Source organism: Brachyhypopomus gauderio, chromosome 9, assembly GCF_052324685.1.
Source record: "Brachyhypopomus gauderio isolate BG-103 chromosome 9, BGAUD_0.2, whole genome shotgun sequence".
Classification (NCBI taxonomy): Eukaryota; Metazoa; Chordata; class Actinopteri; order Gymnotiformes; family Hypopomidae; genus Brachyhypopomus; species Brachyhypopomus gauderio.
In genome coordinates, this window is record NC_135219.1 from 7,633,370 (window position 1) to 7,649,103 (window position 15,734).

The 15,734-nt window shown below is 39.5% G+C and overlaps 3 protein-coding genes across 11 annotated transcripts in view; 2 read left to right on the forward strand and 1 right to left on the reverse strand.

Moving 5' to 3' along the window:
• cipcb (CLOCK-interacting pacemaker b) lies at nt 1–6,080 on the forward strand. 3 transcript variants are annotated; one of them, XM_077016753.1, is made up of 4 exons: nt 1–318; nt 1,448–1,596; nt 1,706–1,878; nt 2,888–6,080. In XM_077016753.1, the coding sequence occupies exons 2-4, from the start codon at nt 1,488–1,490 to the stop codon at nt 3,725–3,727; spliced, it is 1,122 nt and encodes a 373-aa protein (XP_076872868.1). In that variant the 5' UTR covers nt 1–318; nt 1,448–1,487; the 3' UTR covers nt 3,728–6,080. The 3 variants fall into 3 exon arrangements, with proteins under 3 accessions (XP_076872868.1, XP_076872867.1, XP_076872869.1); XM_077016752.1 differs by having other exon boundaries at nt 2–275; XM_077016754.1 differs by lacking the exon at nt 1–318 and adding an exon at nt 326–1,248.
• A 623-nt stretch (nt 6,081–6,703) lies between these two features.
• Nucleotides 6,704–10,877, forward strand: znf410 (zinc finger protein 410). Of its 4 annotated transcripts, none has more exons than XM_077016759.1 (12): nt 6,704–6,853; nt 7,443–7,536; nt 7,670–7,721; nt 7,797–7,929; nt 8,122–8,292; nt 8,844–9,035; nt 9,180–9,339; nt 9,442–9,623; nt 9,809–9,898; nt 10,137–10,256; nt 10,485–10,604; nt 10,746–10,877. In XM_077016759.1, the coding sequence occupies exons 3-12, from the start codon at nt 7,689–7,691 to the stop codon at nt 10,844–10,846; spliced, it is 1,302 nt and encodes a 433-aa protein (XP_076872874.1). In that variant the 5' UTR covers nt 6,704–6,853; nt 7,443–7,536; nt 7,670–7,688; the 3' UTR covers nt 10,847–10,877. The 4 variants fall into 4 exon arrangements, with proteins under 4 accessions (XP_076872874.1, XP_076872878.1, XP_076872876.1 ...); XM_077016763.1 differs by having other exon boundaries at nt 10,485–10,543; XM_077016761.1 differs by lacking the exon at nt 6,704–6,853 and adding an exon at nt 6,860–7,169.
• Nucleotides 10,878–11,220: 343 nt separating this feature from the next.
• The window catches only part of entpd5b (ectonucleoside triphosphate diphosphohydrolase 5b), a 63,764-nt gene continuing 59,250 nt past the window's right edge, over nt 11,221–15,734 (reverse strand). For 2 of the 4 annotated variants that reach the window (XM_077016755.1, XM_077016756.1), the window contains exons 9-14: nt 14,734–14,795; nt 14,516–14,617; nt 14,267–14,410; nt 13,988–14,044; nt 13,498–13,613; nt 11,221–12,491 (exon numbers count right to left, since the gene is read on the reverse strand). In XM_077016755.1, coding sequence (XP_076872870.1) covers nt 12,408–12,491; nt 13,498–13,613; nt 13,988–14,044; nt 14,267–14,410; nt 14,516–14,617; nt 14,734–14,795 — 565 coding nt within the window. In that variant the 3' untranslated portion in view covers nt 11,221–12,407. The remainder of the gene's footprint in view (nt 12,492–13,497; nt 13,614–13,987; nt 14,045–14,266; nt 14,411–14,515; nt 14,618–14,733; nt 14,796–15,734) is intronic. The other 2 variants (XM_077016757.1, XM_077016758.1) reach the window with 2 other exon arrangements.

Sequence of the window (15,734 nt, forward strand, 5' to 3'; positions counted from 1 at the left end):
ACAAACAAAGACGCCTCAACCCGTCTGGAGTTCACAATTTTAAAAAATCGGTGCAACGAAACCTCTGTAATAAGTATCGGTATACTTCATCCACATTCCCGGGGCCCTCGCGGTGTCACGTTGTCGCGGATGACTAGACGACTGAAGCGTTTGGCACGTGCGCAGCCGCGTCTGAAGTCTCGTGTCCGGTGTCGTGTCCGGTAACGTGTGCGGTGTCGCGTATTTCTCGTCGGAGGTTTACGTGACGAACGAGCGATACAGACGGACGGAACAAGGTGGGTTTAACTGTCTTTACGGACATGGACTTTCTCGCGTTATGTATGTGGACGCTTTTTAGTACAACATACGGAGCGAGCGCTAGATAAACTAGTTAGAGTTAACGTTAGAGTTCGTGTTAACGTTAGTGTTTGTGTTGACGTTAGAGTTAACGTTAGTGTTTGTGTTGACGTTAGAGTTAACGTTAGTGTTTGTGTTGACGTTAGAGTTAACGTTAGTGTTTGTGTTGACGTTAGAGTTAACGTTAGTGTTTGTGTTGACGTTAGAGTTAACGTTAGTGTTTGTGTTGACGTTAGAGTTAACGTTAGTGTTTGTGTTGACATTAGAGTTAACGTTAGTGTTTGTGTTGACATTAGAGTTAACGTTAGTGTTTGTGTTGACATTAGAGTTAACGTTAGTGTTCGTGTTGACGTTAGAGTTAACGTTAGTGTTCGTGTTGACGTTAGTGTTAGATTTAAAGTGTGGTCCTTTTAAAGTCTGGGCAGCCATCTGTAATATACTGGGTGCTAACTAGCTAGGTCGCTATACGACTGGTTGAGATGGTTAGCAAGCCAATCCACCTGTAATGTTGTTTGCCTCGTATGATACCCTAAACCTAACACAAGTCCTATGAGGGCTAACGTCGGGTGTCTGGCTAACTATCTAGCTGCTTAATAGCGTTAACATGGGTGATGAGTAGGAGTGAAGTGCGTCAAAATGCACATAAAGAGAGCGCGTAGTTAGTTAACCTAGCTAGCCATATCAACCAGAAGTCTAGGACTAGGCTACAATAGATATAGATAGATATTGTATCTAGTTAGATGTACATAGATATTGTGTGTGTGTGATATCTGTAGTTTCTACAATTTCCTGCCTCTTCAGTCAGTTGTGCATGCTTTCTTTACCTAGACATAGATTATTTTATTCTGATATTTTACGCTGAAATTTAACTAGCTATGGAAAACATACGCACGTGTAGTTTGCCAGCAAAACGTAAGACCAAACCAATGAATATACTTTCTATATTCATTAAACTTAGTTTATTTTGGACAAGCAATATATTCCTTCTTTAGTTTAGTAGACAAATAAAATGTCATTTATATTGGTCAGATATCACATTTAAGTTTTCTTGGAAGGTTTTGATCAAAGATTTGGACTTCTGTTTTTACTTTATCACCCTTTCTTGTGGCAGGGTGACACTGGAGTGATTGGCAATCAAGGGTGGAGCCAAGATGAGTGTGAAGATGAAGGATGATGGGCTCATGAGGATTATGGGAAAGTCTAAAATGAAGAGACTAGAGAAATCAAAACCAGATGCTGAAAGGGACTCTGGTTTCTCAGGTCTGTCATAGGATTTGTAATTAGTTTGGGGGTTTTGAAATATGAAATCTCTAAATAGTTTTCAGCTTTGTGGTTTTACCATGGTTTATTTATTTGTTTGTTTAAATAGATGCTAGTTCTGAGCATCTAAGTACAGTGGACCAGACAGACACAGACGACACCTCTCGACCAGTACTGCCAGTGGCGCGTTCAAGGTCCCAACCTTCTCAGCTGGCTGTGATGAGTGGATCTTTGCAGAATCTATCACCTATGATAATCATGAACAATGTTCTTCTCAAACAGGTAACATACCCTTAGTCAGTTGTAAGGAACAAAATGCACAAAGTAATTTTTGAGATAAGAGCTCCAAGGGGTGCCAGATGTTTCTTAACTGATTTAGTTTACCTTTCATTATATACACTATGGCTCTGTTCGAAATAGACTACTACATACTGGACTCAGTATATACTGGATACTGCATACTGGTCCTCGTAGTAGTATGCAGTACAGTTTCCAGTATGCGACAAAAGCAAAGCATACTACGGGATCACGTGATTGTAGCGTTGCATGATGGGATGCAGTACACCACGAAGATAGCTCTGTTCGCGTACTGGAATATTTTGTGGAAGTAGTAGGTCATCCGGGTATGTTTCGCGTACTGGAAATTTTCATTTTGGTCACATACTGCATACGGCATTCTGATTTGGGGCTCGGTCAGTACGCCAGTAGTATGTAGTAGGCTATTTCGAACATAGCCTATATTGCCAAAAGCATTCTCTCACCCACTCAAATAATCAAAATCAGGTGTTCCAATCACTTCTGTAATCACAGGTGTATACAATTAAGCACCTAGGCATGCAGACCCATTTGTGAAAGAATGAGTCGCTCTCAGGAGCTCAGTGAATTCCAGCGTGGAATTGAATTGAATTGAATGTCTTTGTCATTGTAAGTTACAACGAAATTGTAACTTTAAAATGTAAGAGATTTCACAAATAGTAGACACTTATAACAATACACAATGAACATACACAAACCTTCACAAACATTACATTAGTGCACTAATTTCACTTCCACTAAATCTAAGAGGAAGAACAATCACAAGAAAACTGCAGGTGTGTATTAAACCTTTTTAGCAGAGTGGTCACATACTCTCATATCTCATATTCTCATATGGTCACATACTCTCATATCTAGCAGTCGAGTGTTCTTGGCACCAAACTTTGTAAACCTGCATTGGCCTTGCTCTAAGGCATAGTTGAACCCTCTTTTATTGGGACTGAAAATTGATAATGTATATTTATTCATTTGACAGCCTGGTGATAACCAATCCTCTTTGAAGCCTTGGGGGTTCAGACCAGCTGTTGAGGTTGTTCAGCAGCCACGAGTTGTCTTCCTCCAACCAGTGGTCTCCCAGAGAGCTGCCGCTGTGCCAAAAGGACCTCCCAATAAACGTCGCAGACACAAGAAGTATCTCCCCATCCTAAAGTCCTATCCCAAAATCGCTCCTCACCCTGGAGACAGCCCGCATGGTATCTGCAGCAACAGTGGCAGCTCTAGCACTGCTGCTTTGGTGAAGAGCTGCAATTTGTCTTCCAGCAGCCAAGACCGCACTCATGGAGACAAGCAGCAAGGTTTACCAGGTAGTGCTTCTTCAGCCTCCACCACTCCAAACCACCTTATGCCAACTAGACATCTTCCAGCTTCACTTCAGCCCCACATGGCTGTTGCTGATTCCAACACTAGCCCCGACTGTGAAGGGTCAGCTCCTGGAAACCTGGAGCCCCCAGCAGTGCCCACAGACACGCATACCAAGGCATTACAGACCCATGCGCAGGAAGTGTCCGAGGATTGCATCGGCCAAGACAGTGACTCTGACGGCAGCAACAAGAGAAAGCGTTTCTGCAACACCTACAACATTCTCAGCAAGTCAGGACTTCTGGATATTACACTGCGCACTAAAGAGCTGATTCGCCAGAACCGCCGGACCCAGGCTGAACTGGATCTGCTTCGCCAACACACCAGTCTGTTCATGGAAGCCCTGCAGACAGGAGACCTGCATATGTGGAGCAAACTACAGCTGCGCATGCAAGAGGACAGTGACATGAAGACTGTAAACAATGGATCAGAGATGCAAGTGGATCAGTTGAAGTAGGACACGTGCTCAAGAGGAAAAATTCTGACATTCAGATTGCCTTCCTTACAAAACTATTATTTATTATTATTATTACTACAGTGACATATTCAATTTCTTGATTTTGATCCCTGCCACCACAATACTTTGATGGATTTTAAAAAGTATGATTGAAAAATTTGAATAATTTGGTAGTCATGACCACAGTACACAATAGAGATGATGAGGCATCTTCATGGACTGGGAAAAATAATAATTAAGACAGGAGAGATTAACATTGGCTGGTCCCCTTAATCAAATACAGTCATCTAGAACCACAGTAATTGGAAATAGCTATTTAATAATTGGGTGTGTCTGGGAATGATGGACATATTTGAAAGATAGGAAGGAACAGTAAGGTAAATATACATGTTCAGTCAATTTTCAAAGCATTCATAAGGGCTTTAGTATCATTTTATTGTCTAAATAAAATAGCCAGATATATGGAATACAGTATAGGGAATATATTATGTATAGAGGGAGTGCATTTTTAAAACGTAAATATGGTAGTATTTACTTAAATATACAGGCATTCATACGCAAGTAGGTAAACCAGGTTGAAACATCTGACAAGATTGAGTCATCTAACAGAATGAATGATTTCACCCGAGAACATATTTAATTTCATGCTTGTATTGCAGTATGACTTTTCCCCCCAAATCTTCTTACTGTTGAAAATTAAACCAAAATATTACAGTGCAAAATTGTCTGACTTTTAGGTGCTTGTCCACAGCCATTTAGTAGCTTCAGCCTAAACTTGTACTGAGATTGTAAACTATTTGCAAGTTTTATGTTGTTGGTTATTTATCTTTTTATTCTGCTCATGAAATAGGTGCCGCGACATTACTACCACAAATTTGAGTTTGAATGCATATTAACCACTGTCATGTTGTGGGATTTGCTCTGGGTTTTATCAGCCAAACCAAAGAGGTCACAAGAGTCATGTGTGTAACAGCTTCAGACACTGGACGAATTGGGCATGGCCACCAAAATACCCCATCTTTCCTCTCGTTTACTAGATCACTTGAAAGAAGTGTGACTATCAAAAACCTATCTTTTAATTTTCTGTGAAAGAAGACAATAGTTCATCTTAAAATATTCCATATTTTGCTTGTCACTAATTTGCAGTCTAAAATGTAATGAAAAAAGATTAGAGCTACAGATGTGAAAGTGCTTTTTTCACATTTATTTTTAAGAGAACATAAGTTTAAAATATGATAATGTGTTAAACGATGGATCATTATTCGTCCTTGATTTGAACATTAACATTTTACTGATCGCTCTGAAGCCTGCTTCAACTCGAAAGCACGAAGACGTTTGAATGGTTTAAAAACACAGTGTATTCACTGAAGCAGGTCCGATTCCTTTCTTTCCTCACAATAGAAGTTGCTTGTTCCCTGAACTCCTGTTGATATATATATATATATAGTTATGATGGTCCCTTTCAGGTTCAATGTGTTAACTAAGCAATGCTCTTATTGGACAGGTCTCTACACTCCCTCAGTAATGCTCAGATTCTTAAGTGGTTGTATTGCACCAAGTGAGATGGTATTTTAAAATTGTATACATTGTATACATTATAAGTGGTGGTTATTTTTCTTTATAAAATTGATTACAAGTAACAACTGACTCCTACATGATGTCATCTTGATTTATTAAATTATTATTTGGTTAAAGTCACACTGTTGGCCTGTTCAAAATAATTGTCAGAAATGGTATTCAGGGTTTTTTGAGGCAGCTACATATGGACCACTAGTTTATAGTTTAGTATGTGCCATTTTCTTGAGGTTATTTTCCAAAGTCAGAAGGCTTCCGTGAGAATTCACATGCCTACATATATCCTGGTTTCATTTGTAATTTTGCAAAAATATATTGTTTTGCTGTTATCATTGCTATTTTGTTATAGCTGTCTATAACAAACTTCAAAGTTATGGATCATATGTGGGCAGCTGAATGTTTATTATTCACTTAATGTGTATATATATATATATATATTTTTTCAGATTTACCGGTCATTTGCCAGCAATCGTGTTTTGTTTCCATATCAAAAGCAAGTTATTGTTATTTCATAGTTCATATAAACCTGATAATGATATTCCCTGCTTCTATAATCTTTGCTGTCTTTATCATAGGATCTGTGGAAGTATAGCCCAATCAGGACTTTAGAGTACTATATTAGTAGCAAAGCAACAGCTAAAAATAGCTTGGGATTTTATCTGCTGTTTTTGTGCACTTCTTACAGCTTATTCAAAATGGCTTACTTAGTAAACTAATAAAATGTTTGTTCCCTGCCATAAATAATCAAGATTAAATAAAAGCTATTGAATAAGTTAAATATGAAATTAAATATGTACTCAGTTTGCTGGGGTTTATAAACATTGTCTACTCCTTGTCCCCTCTACTAGACACCCCTGCCTTGTTTGTCCATCTTGTATATGTAAAATCAGAGATGATAGCTTATCTAATGCTGCACAGTTTTATGGTGACTATCCTCTAGCACCCTCATGAGTGCTCATGGTACACTCCTGGCTGTATATTTTTGGTTGGTGGAATGTTCTCTGTCAAGTAGCAGCATTGAGGTATTTAAAAATGTCTGCAGCATTGCTGTCTCATCTACATCTGTCTCATCTATTATAAAGTGCTTGGTAAGTATATTTAGTCACAAACAGGAAATAAAAGGCTCGTGTCTAAATGCACACTAGAACAGCAGCCTCAGTGTTTCTCTGTAATGAAATAACAAAATGATTACATAATATTTTTACATAATTACAAAGTTATCTGATTGCCCAATGATTGCTGGAAAGGAGGAGTTATGTTCTCAGGATCAAGAAATTTCAGTTATGCTAGTGATCCGCAGGCTTTCTGAAACTGATATCTGGATTTTTTTGCTTATTTTTTATTTTCAGGGAGGACAAAGGTGCATGCCCATCTCCCCTTAGAGTGCTAATTTTCTAACTATAATAACTGGTAGTTATTTTGGAAACGCTTGTCCTTATGTGATGACGTCTGTCCAGCGACTCTTGTTTCCTCGAATTGCAACCCGGAAGTACACTGGTGTTCAGCTTTTTGTTTGTGGTTTTTTCTTCTAGTTAAACAGCGGAGATGGGGGTAGGACTTCATCTAGAGTACATTAAACAGAAAGTAGAATATGAACGATAATCGTGATAATATTGCTATTGAGATTACCCTGTATAAGTTATGTTTACTAATGACATAACCGGTGATCCAGTATCTAGCTAGCAGGCTAAGCTAACGCGGCTGCTGCAGTGTCGCCGGAAATGTGTTGAACGCAGCTTTAACGAACACGGCGGGGTGATTAGGAGTGGCATAAATACGCTCAAGAAACTAAATAAGCGAAATAAACTAGCTGGCACTGGTGGTCGACAAGTCCTGTGCACGCCGCGTGTCTCCTCTAGCCTGCTAGGTATTGTTAGCTAGTGTTGTATCAAAGGTCGTAGGAGACCCGAGTGGATGATCACGGCCTTTTAACCGAGAACACGTCCATGTTCCCTTCACCTTAAACACACGTAGACTCCGCTTTGAAAACAACTTCGTTGGAGTTCACGGTCGAATTGATTAGGATAAATGTAGCGGTACAGTTAATGTCTTCAGGACATCAGTTCGCTACCCTACGTGTTCGTGATTAGGGCTGATTGTTTAAAATTCCTCAATACATGGATTAATATTTTTCGTTTAGGTGTTTGGACATCTTGCCCAAACGTTTTGACAGCGGTAATGTGATGGCCAGAATCTTCTATTTCTGACCGTCGTCACGCGTCCACGTCAGCGGGGTATCTATTCATATCTACATATATTAACTACTTGAACTTATCAGAATAATTTTGCAGTGTTCCAGCGCTCTTTTGGTCACCTCTAGCCCTGTTACTCAGTATGCGTTTGTATTTGTTGCCTTCTATACCATAGATCACACAACACTGAATCCATGCTTTCTGATGAGCTGGACTCCAAACCTGAGGTATTTAAAAATCAATATGGGGTTAACGATGCATGTTTTATATGCTTTCTTCAACTGCCTTATCCCTTTTTAAAGCTGCTGGTTGAGTTTGTGCAGAACGCCTCCATACCCTTGGGCCAGGGTCTGGAGGAACAAGACCCCAAAACACAGTGTCTACCTCTCCTTGCCTCTTCAGAGAACTCCTTATGCAGCCAGCTAGACCTTCCAGGTAGTTTTACATTCAGGTGCCAGTTGATCATCATCAGATGCCTTCTGTAGCTGTAATTTCAGAAAACAAATTATGTCGTTTTGTAGATACTCGTTCATTGTGTACTTTCTCAGATCTTGCCCTTTTAAATTTGCACCTACTTGCTTTTGTGCAATAATGCTCTTAACCAAGCGCTTGATTCCCTGTCTCTAGAGGGCGCTCTTAGCCATGCTGCGTCCCCGTCGCTGTCAGAGTTTGCCCCAGAGCGCAGTCCCCTGGTAGTGCAGCTCCAAACTCACTCCCCAACACCAACCCCTCCAGCGATCCTCCAAGACCTCCAGCAACCAGAGAGCACCTCGTATGTCCTCCTCAATCTCGCCAAAGGTGTGATTCAGTCTGTTTTCAATATGACTGTGCTTCCTCACATGGATTTAGAAACCCCTGGTGTAGCAATAGTGGTTGCAATATAATAATGTGAAGTTGTCTTCAAATGAACATTTTCTGTTTTATGTAATTTGTAGTCACTCTGCAACACACCTGATTGTTTTTTAGTCCATTCAAAAAGAATCAATCACGAAACAACACAAACTATTTACCTAGTGATTGCTTCTTGTACCTCTCACAGCTAGTACATGAGATTAGCCCTTTTGTTTGGACAATTTTTACCTACCAAATTTGGAGGTTAGATATGAATGTTTCTGCATGTTCTACTAAGAGAACAACGAGCCACAAATCCATATTTTTAGGTTAGACCTGGTGATAAGAGGAGACATCTGAATTATAAGTTGTTGTTTTATTGTAAAACGCAAGCTTCCCACAAGTCCTTCTTTAATCTCGGTGTCATTGCATGCCATCTTGGGTAAGAATTTTGTCAAAAAACTGGATGTTCTCAGCATATTCCTTAGTCTCACCCTTTTGTCTTTTTTTTTTTGAAGGGCTAGCACACTCAGCAGAACCCCTGGTGTTCGTGCAGGATGATGTGGATGAGGCGGAGGAGGAGATTTCAGCAGGGGAGTGTGCAGATGGAAGTGCCCCTTGGTACCTGCGGGTGCAGGAACTGGCCCATGACAGCCTAATAGCTGCCACCCGGGCCCAGCTGGCAAAGGATGCCAGGGCCAGTAGCAACAGTAATTTCCACTTACTTGTCATCGCCTTTACAGAAACACAGTATTATATAGGAAAAGTAGCATCACAGTACTAGCAAATCAAAATTGTTATTTTGTAATGTCTAACCCAAACATTCGCGATGCCCATGTACTGTGATTTTCTAGGTGACCATATCCATAGCTACCAGTCAGAGGGTCCGAAAAAGGAGGCACTGTCACGGAACAGTCGTGCATCTGCCGATAAAATTCTGAGGTGTCCTTATGAGAACTGCCATAGGACATTTACCTGGCCCGCTCATCTAAAATACCACCTAAAAACACACCGGTAAATTGTGGAAACGGTTTACAGTATTTGAATAAAACAAGTGCAAACTTGTTGACTTGATGGCTTTCTGCATGTACAGTAAGGCGTGTTTGAATGTCTCAGGAATGACCGTACATTCCGCTGTGGAGCTGAAGGCTGTGGGAAGAGCTTTTATGTTCTACAGAGACTGCAGGTGCACATGAGGACACACAATGGGGAGAAGCCCTTTATCTGTAATGAGAAGAACTGTGGCAAGAAGTTTACCACAGCTGGTAACCTGAAGAACCATAAGCGTACCCATACTGGTAGGCTGTCAAGCTGTCATTAGCAGTGAATGTCAGTCCACATGCACTCAGTACAGCAAAGCTTTGCAAAATTCATGAACTTAAGATTCCATTCATTTATTCCAAGTTGGCTATGCTTCTGGCTGGTTTATCTTCATTTGGTACTAGTCCTGAAATGATGTCTTGTGAATTTTCTGTGTGTTTAGGTGAGAAGCCTTTTCTTTGTGAAGTAGACAGTTGTGGACGATCTTTTGCAGAGTACTCCAGTCTGCGCAAACACATGCTCGTGCACTCTGGTGAGTAAGAGCAAGCTTTGGAACATGAGCCATTGTACTTATTTAATCTCGGTGATATTTAGCAGACTATTTTACTCATTTATTTTGCTTTTTTTAATGGTGACATATTTAAACACAGACATGCACATGTGTTCAACCACTCAACAGCATCAAGTTATTGAGTTAGAGAATAAAAGGGTTCAAGCTGATTGGATGTAAATCGTGATGTCAAGCTACTTCCAGTTTCTTGCCTCGTCAGGGGAGAAGCCTCATCAGTGCTCCATATGTGGGAAGACCTTCTCTCAGAGTGGCAGCAGGAACGTTCACATGAGGAAACGACACGGAGAGGATGTTCTGGGCCCTGAAAGCAGGGAAACTGGTAACAAGATATCACTTTTGTGTTATATTACTGCCAAGTCTGTAGCATTATCCCTGGCAATGCCGGACAACTGCAAGCCATTATGATGACAGTAATACCTCACTTGTGCATATCATACAGACGAGGAAATTAAGGAGAAATATTAGGCTAGAGAACTTCATCACATGTAGTGTTGCTTTATGATTGGCTAGAGGACTTCATCACATGTAGTGTTGCTTTGATTGGCAGGGGAGGCTCTGACTCACAGCAGTTTGCTAGAGGCCGATGGTGCTACCAATGACTCCATGGTAACTATGACGACAGTTGTGGAGCCTGTTAATCTTCATCATGCAATGCTGAGGGCCCCAGGTACCCAGTGTCTGATTATCGGATCATCTGAATAAACAGTGTCTGATTATCAGATCATCTGAATAATACAATTTTCACATGTGTGCCATTCTTTTGTAGTTGTATTTTTATTCATTTATGCTTTTCTTTTTATGTCCGCAGGTCCTGCAGACCCAGTAGTGGTACTTTCTCCACCTCATGACTTGGTCACCATGACAGCTGGAGGTCATAGTTACGGGGAAGATGTTGTGACGTTGCTATAGTAGTCTTTGTAAATAAAGTAATTAAAATGAACTGCATGTGTTTGTCATACCATTCTCAAAAGGAAAAAGACAATTTTGTCACACTCATTAAAAATATTTTCACTCATTTTAATAATCTACATATATAGAAATATTTTTATATAACAACCAACCGATTTGTTAAAAATGCACTTAAAATGCCAGGTATCACTCAAGGATTATTAGAATCTTCACTGAAAGGCAATTCTTTTAAAACCAAAGGCAAACTCGCATCGAAACCAAATTATTGGTTTTTATTAATCATTTTGCTTAAAGTATATAGGCACTTCCATAATTCCACTTCAATAGGAAATTCACATTTTATAAGAGAATGTGATAGCAAACACACCTAAGTATTAGAACATGTATAACTTTTTATTCAGATTCCATTTTTGATCAAAATACTTTGATAGATGATCCGAAAACAATACTGTTATCAGTGTGTTTAGTGCGATGCACCCATTGGACTACTTTTGAGTGCACTTCTGTCTGGCACAGAACACCAGGCATGCTTGACTTAATGTGGCCTCATGATTGACCACTTCCACAAAGTGCACCTGAGGAAGAACTGTAAAACCATTCTATTTATACCTAAATTAAATTTCTCACACTTAAGTCATGCAGGTTTAAGTGTAGTGCCTAAAATGTGGTAACTACACTGGTATATTTTCTAACATGAGCAACATTTGAATTAATGTGTGATGCTATTGCTATTCTACAAATATTATTTTCTGTTACAGGATTGTTGGTAGGGTCAATGCTTGTTCTGAATGTCAACTGTCAAATAGCAGGACTGCAAGGCTTATGATGAATAAACCTAATTTGTCAGCATTCTCTAACCTGGCTCAAGAAATGCCCAAGAACATCTATTAAACTGAGCTCTGCTTATGTTTATGTTGTGCTCATTACTAACTCACCTGCTGCATAGACAGTTCCCTCTAAATCACCATGCCCCATTACATTCCACTGACAAACAAAACAATAATCTTTACTTGTATAGCACCTTTCATACATACATGCAACTAAAAATGCTTAACAGAATAAATAAAACAAAACAAACATAATAAAATAATGTAAACATAACCACATAACTTAAAATAATTAGAACAAACTAATTAAATAAAATAATGTTATAAAATAATAAACAAGGGCTTTTCTGAGCATTAGAAACCTTTACAATCCAAACAGCAGAATATTTTTTTCTTCAGATAAAAAAAATATATGATCAGTTGAACAGATTCAAAAGGTATATGACAATGACATGGAATTTACCTTTTGCTGTGTCAAAAAAAGATCTTAATGATAAATGTAGTATAGTTGTAATCTATCATGTCGCGAGTTGTGCTTTCAGGTTTGCTCAGACATGAACAAGATGTGCATTCTGAGGATGTTATGCAATCTTTTCCCTATTGTTATGTACAATTGCTGGTGCTTTTACCTGTTTGTTTATGCATACCAAAAAACAAAATGGTATCTGTTAAACTGATCCTACTGACTAATTAAGTAACTTAAGGCTGGATGGCGGGGATGGGTTTGCTTCTCCTCAGAGGATCTTCATGTGTTCAAAGTAACTGATAGTGGCTCCCAGGGCCCAGCTTGCTTCTACACTGTTGACCTTCTTGGTTAGCTACGAGGAGAAAAGTCCAAGAAGAGGACGCAAGTTGAAGCATGTTATACTGAAATCTCACCAGTACATTAAATATTTCAAAAGAATCGTCTTTCTGGACACTATATGGACAAAAATGTGTCTGTGACGCTCCGTAATTATAGAGTTCAGGTGTTTCGGACACACAATTGTGCTTTGGTCAACTGGGAGTGCCATTATCGTGAAATGGAAAAGTGTAGCAGCAGCCCAGCCAACAAGCAGCACAACATGCAAACTCTCACAGCATGACTGTACAGTGCTGAAGCACCTAGCATGTAAAATCTTCCATCCTGTGTTGCATCACTGACTACAGACTTCAGCTCTGGAAGCTCAAGAGCTGTCAGGAGCTTCAGAAAATTGGTTTCCGTGGCTGAGTAGCTGCACGCAAGCCTAAGATCAATAGATACAATGCCAAGAACCGGCTAGAGTGGAGTAACGCACGTCACCACTGGACTCTGAAGCAGTCGTAATGTGTTTTTAGGAAAGACACTTCACTGTCTGACAGTTTGATGGTGAATCCCGGTTTGGAGAAAGATACCTACTGGAAACCACAGAGCCAAATGTAAAGTTTGATGGAGGAGGAATAATGGACTGAGAATGTTTTAGGCTAGGCACCTTATTTTGAGTGAAGAGTAATATTTATGCTATAACCTTTAAATACATTTTAGACAATTACATATTTCCACTGTTTTTGGCCTCTAACACCTTTGGGATGAACTGAAATTTTGTGAGGCAGGCTTCGAGACATTTAACAATGCCTTTTTGACTGGGATTACGTTCACACAGACACGTTACAAAATCTTGTGAAAAGCCTTCCTAGAAAAGTATATTAAAAAATTCAAGCACCAATACCTGTCTATGAAGAAGCAATTTACTAAACTGCCTTGAACTAGATGCGACTACAGGTACTCCATCTTGTCAATTGATTAATACAATGCATTTTCAAAAGCTGCATCTGAACACAGCTAGTGTGATGACATAACCATACCTCAAGGGCTGCGTTTTCGCTGAAGCCATAGCCATCTGTCAATACACATGTTATGTAAACAAGATCCATACACAGGAAGGGGAAATCTGGATTATACAGGGACATTTTGTTGCACACTGTATAAACAAAAGCATAATTTTGTCACTGCATAGCATTTTTCAAAAGGCCTCAAACAGGACTTGTGTAACTGGCCACTGTTTTGCGGTACCACTAGGGCACTTTTGCTGCTGTTCTCATTAGCTTATGTTTGCTTTCCTCTCCTCTGATAATGATATATTTTTATCCCACAGTCAAACTCCAAATGGCACTTTCATGGGCATCATTTTCATTGCCCTGCTGCTCAATTTGCTGCCACTGTTCAGCAGTTTTCCCATTAATCTATTTTGTCTTAAAACATCTAGCAGTGACCCTTGGCTGATTTTTTAATGTCAATTTAGCAATCCTAGACCATGTTAAGTTGAGCATAAAGACGGAAATCTTAGTTCATTACCCTCTTTGGCTTTAATCTTGAAATTCCGAACCTGCACAGTTCCTCCCTGTACTTTGTCTGTAAACACAAAATAATTTTAGAGTAGAGATTTTAGCAGATCCAGTTCAAAGACTCAGAAATGAGTAATAAATAGACAAGTGATTAACCTGGTAGTCATATGCAAACTCCTTGAAATTACTTTTAAGATGTTCATAACTAGGATAATACAATTTTTAATTCAAATTGTATATTACAGTGACCCTGGATAGTTATATTATAGTATAAATAGCTCATTCTCACCAATAAGGTTTGCTTCGACAGCATGATCAAAATAGTAAGAGAAGGCATAGAAGACAGAGCTGTCTTTCAGCTCATATGGCTGCTGGATAAGACCTTTCACAACCTTCACAATCTCCTGGTAGCATAATTTGTATGCAGTGTTACCTGACAATGGCATGGGAAGTCAAAATAACAAGGGTAAAGTGAGATGACCTTAAATGCTGTTAATGATTAAATATATAAATCTTGTTTCTGATTCATGTAACTTACCTTCTGATATTCCACTGACTTTGTATGTCAACCCTCCAAAGCTAAATTTTCCCTTGTATTGTTTAGGCAGGCAGGAGGTCTTAAAAACTTTCTGTTCCAAACCTGAAACAAGACAACACCTCAAAGTTTATCTTGATGACCAAGGCTGAAAGCCTCATTTTATCTCATGTATTTATGGGCAGACATATTCAGTTGCACAAAAAGGGCAAATGTTGTACCTTCTGAAGCCACAGCGCCTAAAGCAGCAAGACGAGCTGCTTTGATTCCAAGCCCAAGGTAACTGGAAATAAATGGGTACATGAACTCTTCTATATTTATTAGGGTTCACACACGTAGTGTGGGAAACCTATTGTAATTGCTCGGATTTTTCTTTTTCTTCTTATTAGGGCTCCGAGCACCAAAGGTGCTGGAGGCCTATTGTAATTGTTAGGATTTTTCTCCTTATTATTAGGGCTCCGAGCACCAAAGGTGCTGGAGGCCTATTGTAATTGTTAGGATTTTTCTCCTTATTATTATTAGGGTTCACACACACATAGTGTGGGAACCCTATTGTAATTGCTGGTATTTTTCTTATTTTTCTTATTCTTTTGCCCATTTTTTGACATAAAATGCATCGTGCAGCCTAGACCGTAATGCCTAGAAAACCCAATCTTGGCAAAAAGGTTCAGTTACCTCCAAGGACCAGATTCCCATACAGGGACCCCAAATTGGCCTGATGGTGGCGCTATAGCAGACCATATTGACTTTTTGTCCATATCTCCTACACCGTAGGTCCTAGAACCAAAATTCCAGTTCCTATGCATTCCTTGACTAAATTCAATAGGACAATTAATATACAACCATTAAGCTCCGCCCACTTAGATTTCGAGTTAATTTGCATAATGTGCAAAATCACACACATCTTTGAGCGCGAACTAGTCCCTGGATTTTTCACATACGTGCACATATGTGGTATCAAAACGTTCAGAAGAGTCTGAACTTTAAAATGTATCCAACAAAAATGCTAATTTCTTCACTACCTAGTCAGTATAAGCCAATCAAATGAGGGGGCGTAAATTCAATAGTAAATTTTGCACATATGGAACTCTAACTTAAGAAAACTTGCATGTAATGAGATGGCACTTCACAGACAGCTTCCGTGTGAGGGTCTGGGGCAGCTCGCAGTGGTTGCCATACCTCACCTGCTAGGGGGCACTATAACATGCAAAAATTTGCCCCA

Excerpts from the sequence above, each read along its gene's own strand:
- znf410 (XM_077016759.1), top strand. The coding sequence starts at position 7,689 with ATGCTTTCTGATGAGCTGGACTCCAAACCTGAG. Across the intron at positions 9,340-9,441 it reads TACCACCTAAAAACACACCG|GAATGACCGTACATTCCGCT; the intron begins GTAAATTGTGGA and ends TGAATGTCTCAG. Across the intron at positions 10,605-10,745 it reads TGCAATGCTGAGGGCCCCAG|GTCCTGCAGACCCAGTAGTG; the intron begins GTACCCAGTGTC and ends TTATGTCCGCAG.
- cipcb (XM_077016753.1), top strand. The coding sequence starts at position 1,488 with ATGAGTGTGAAGATGAAGGATGATGGGCTCATGAGGATTATGGGAAAG. Across the intron at positions 1,597-1,705 it reads AAGGGACTCTGGTTTCTCAG|ATGCTAGTTCTGAGCATCTA; the intron begins GTCTGTCATAGG and ends TTGTTTAAATAG. Across the intron at positions 1,879-2,887 it reads ACAATGTTCTTCTCAAACAG|CCTGGTGATAACCAATCCTC; the intron begins GTAACATACCCT and ends TTCATTTGACAG.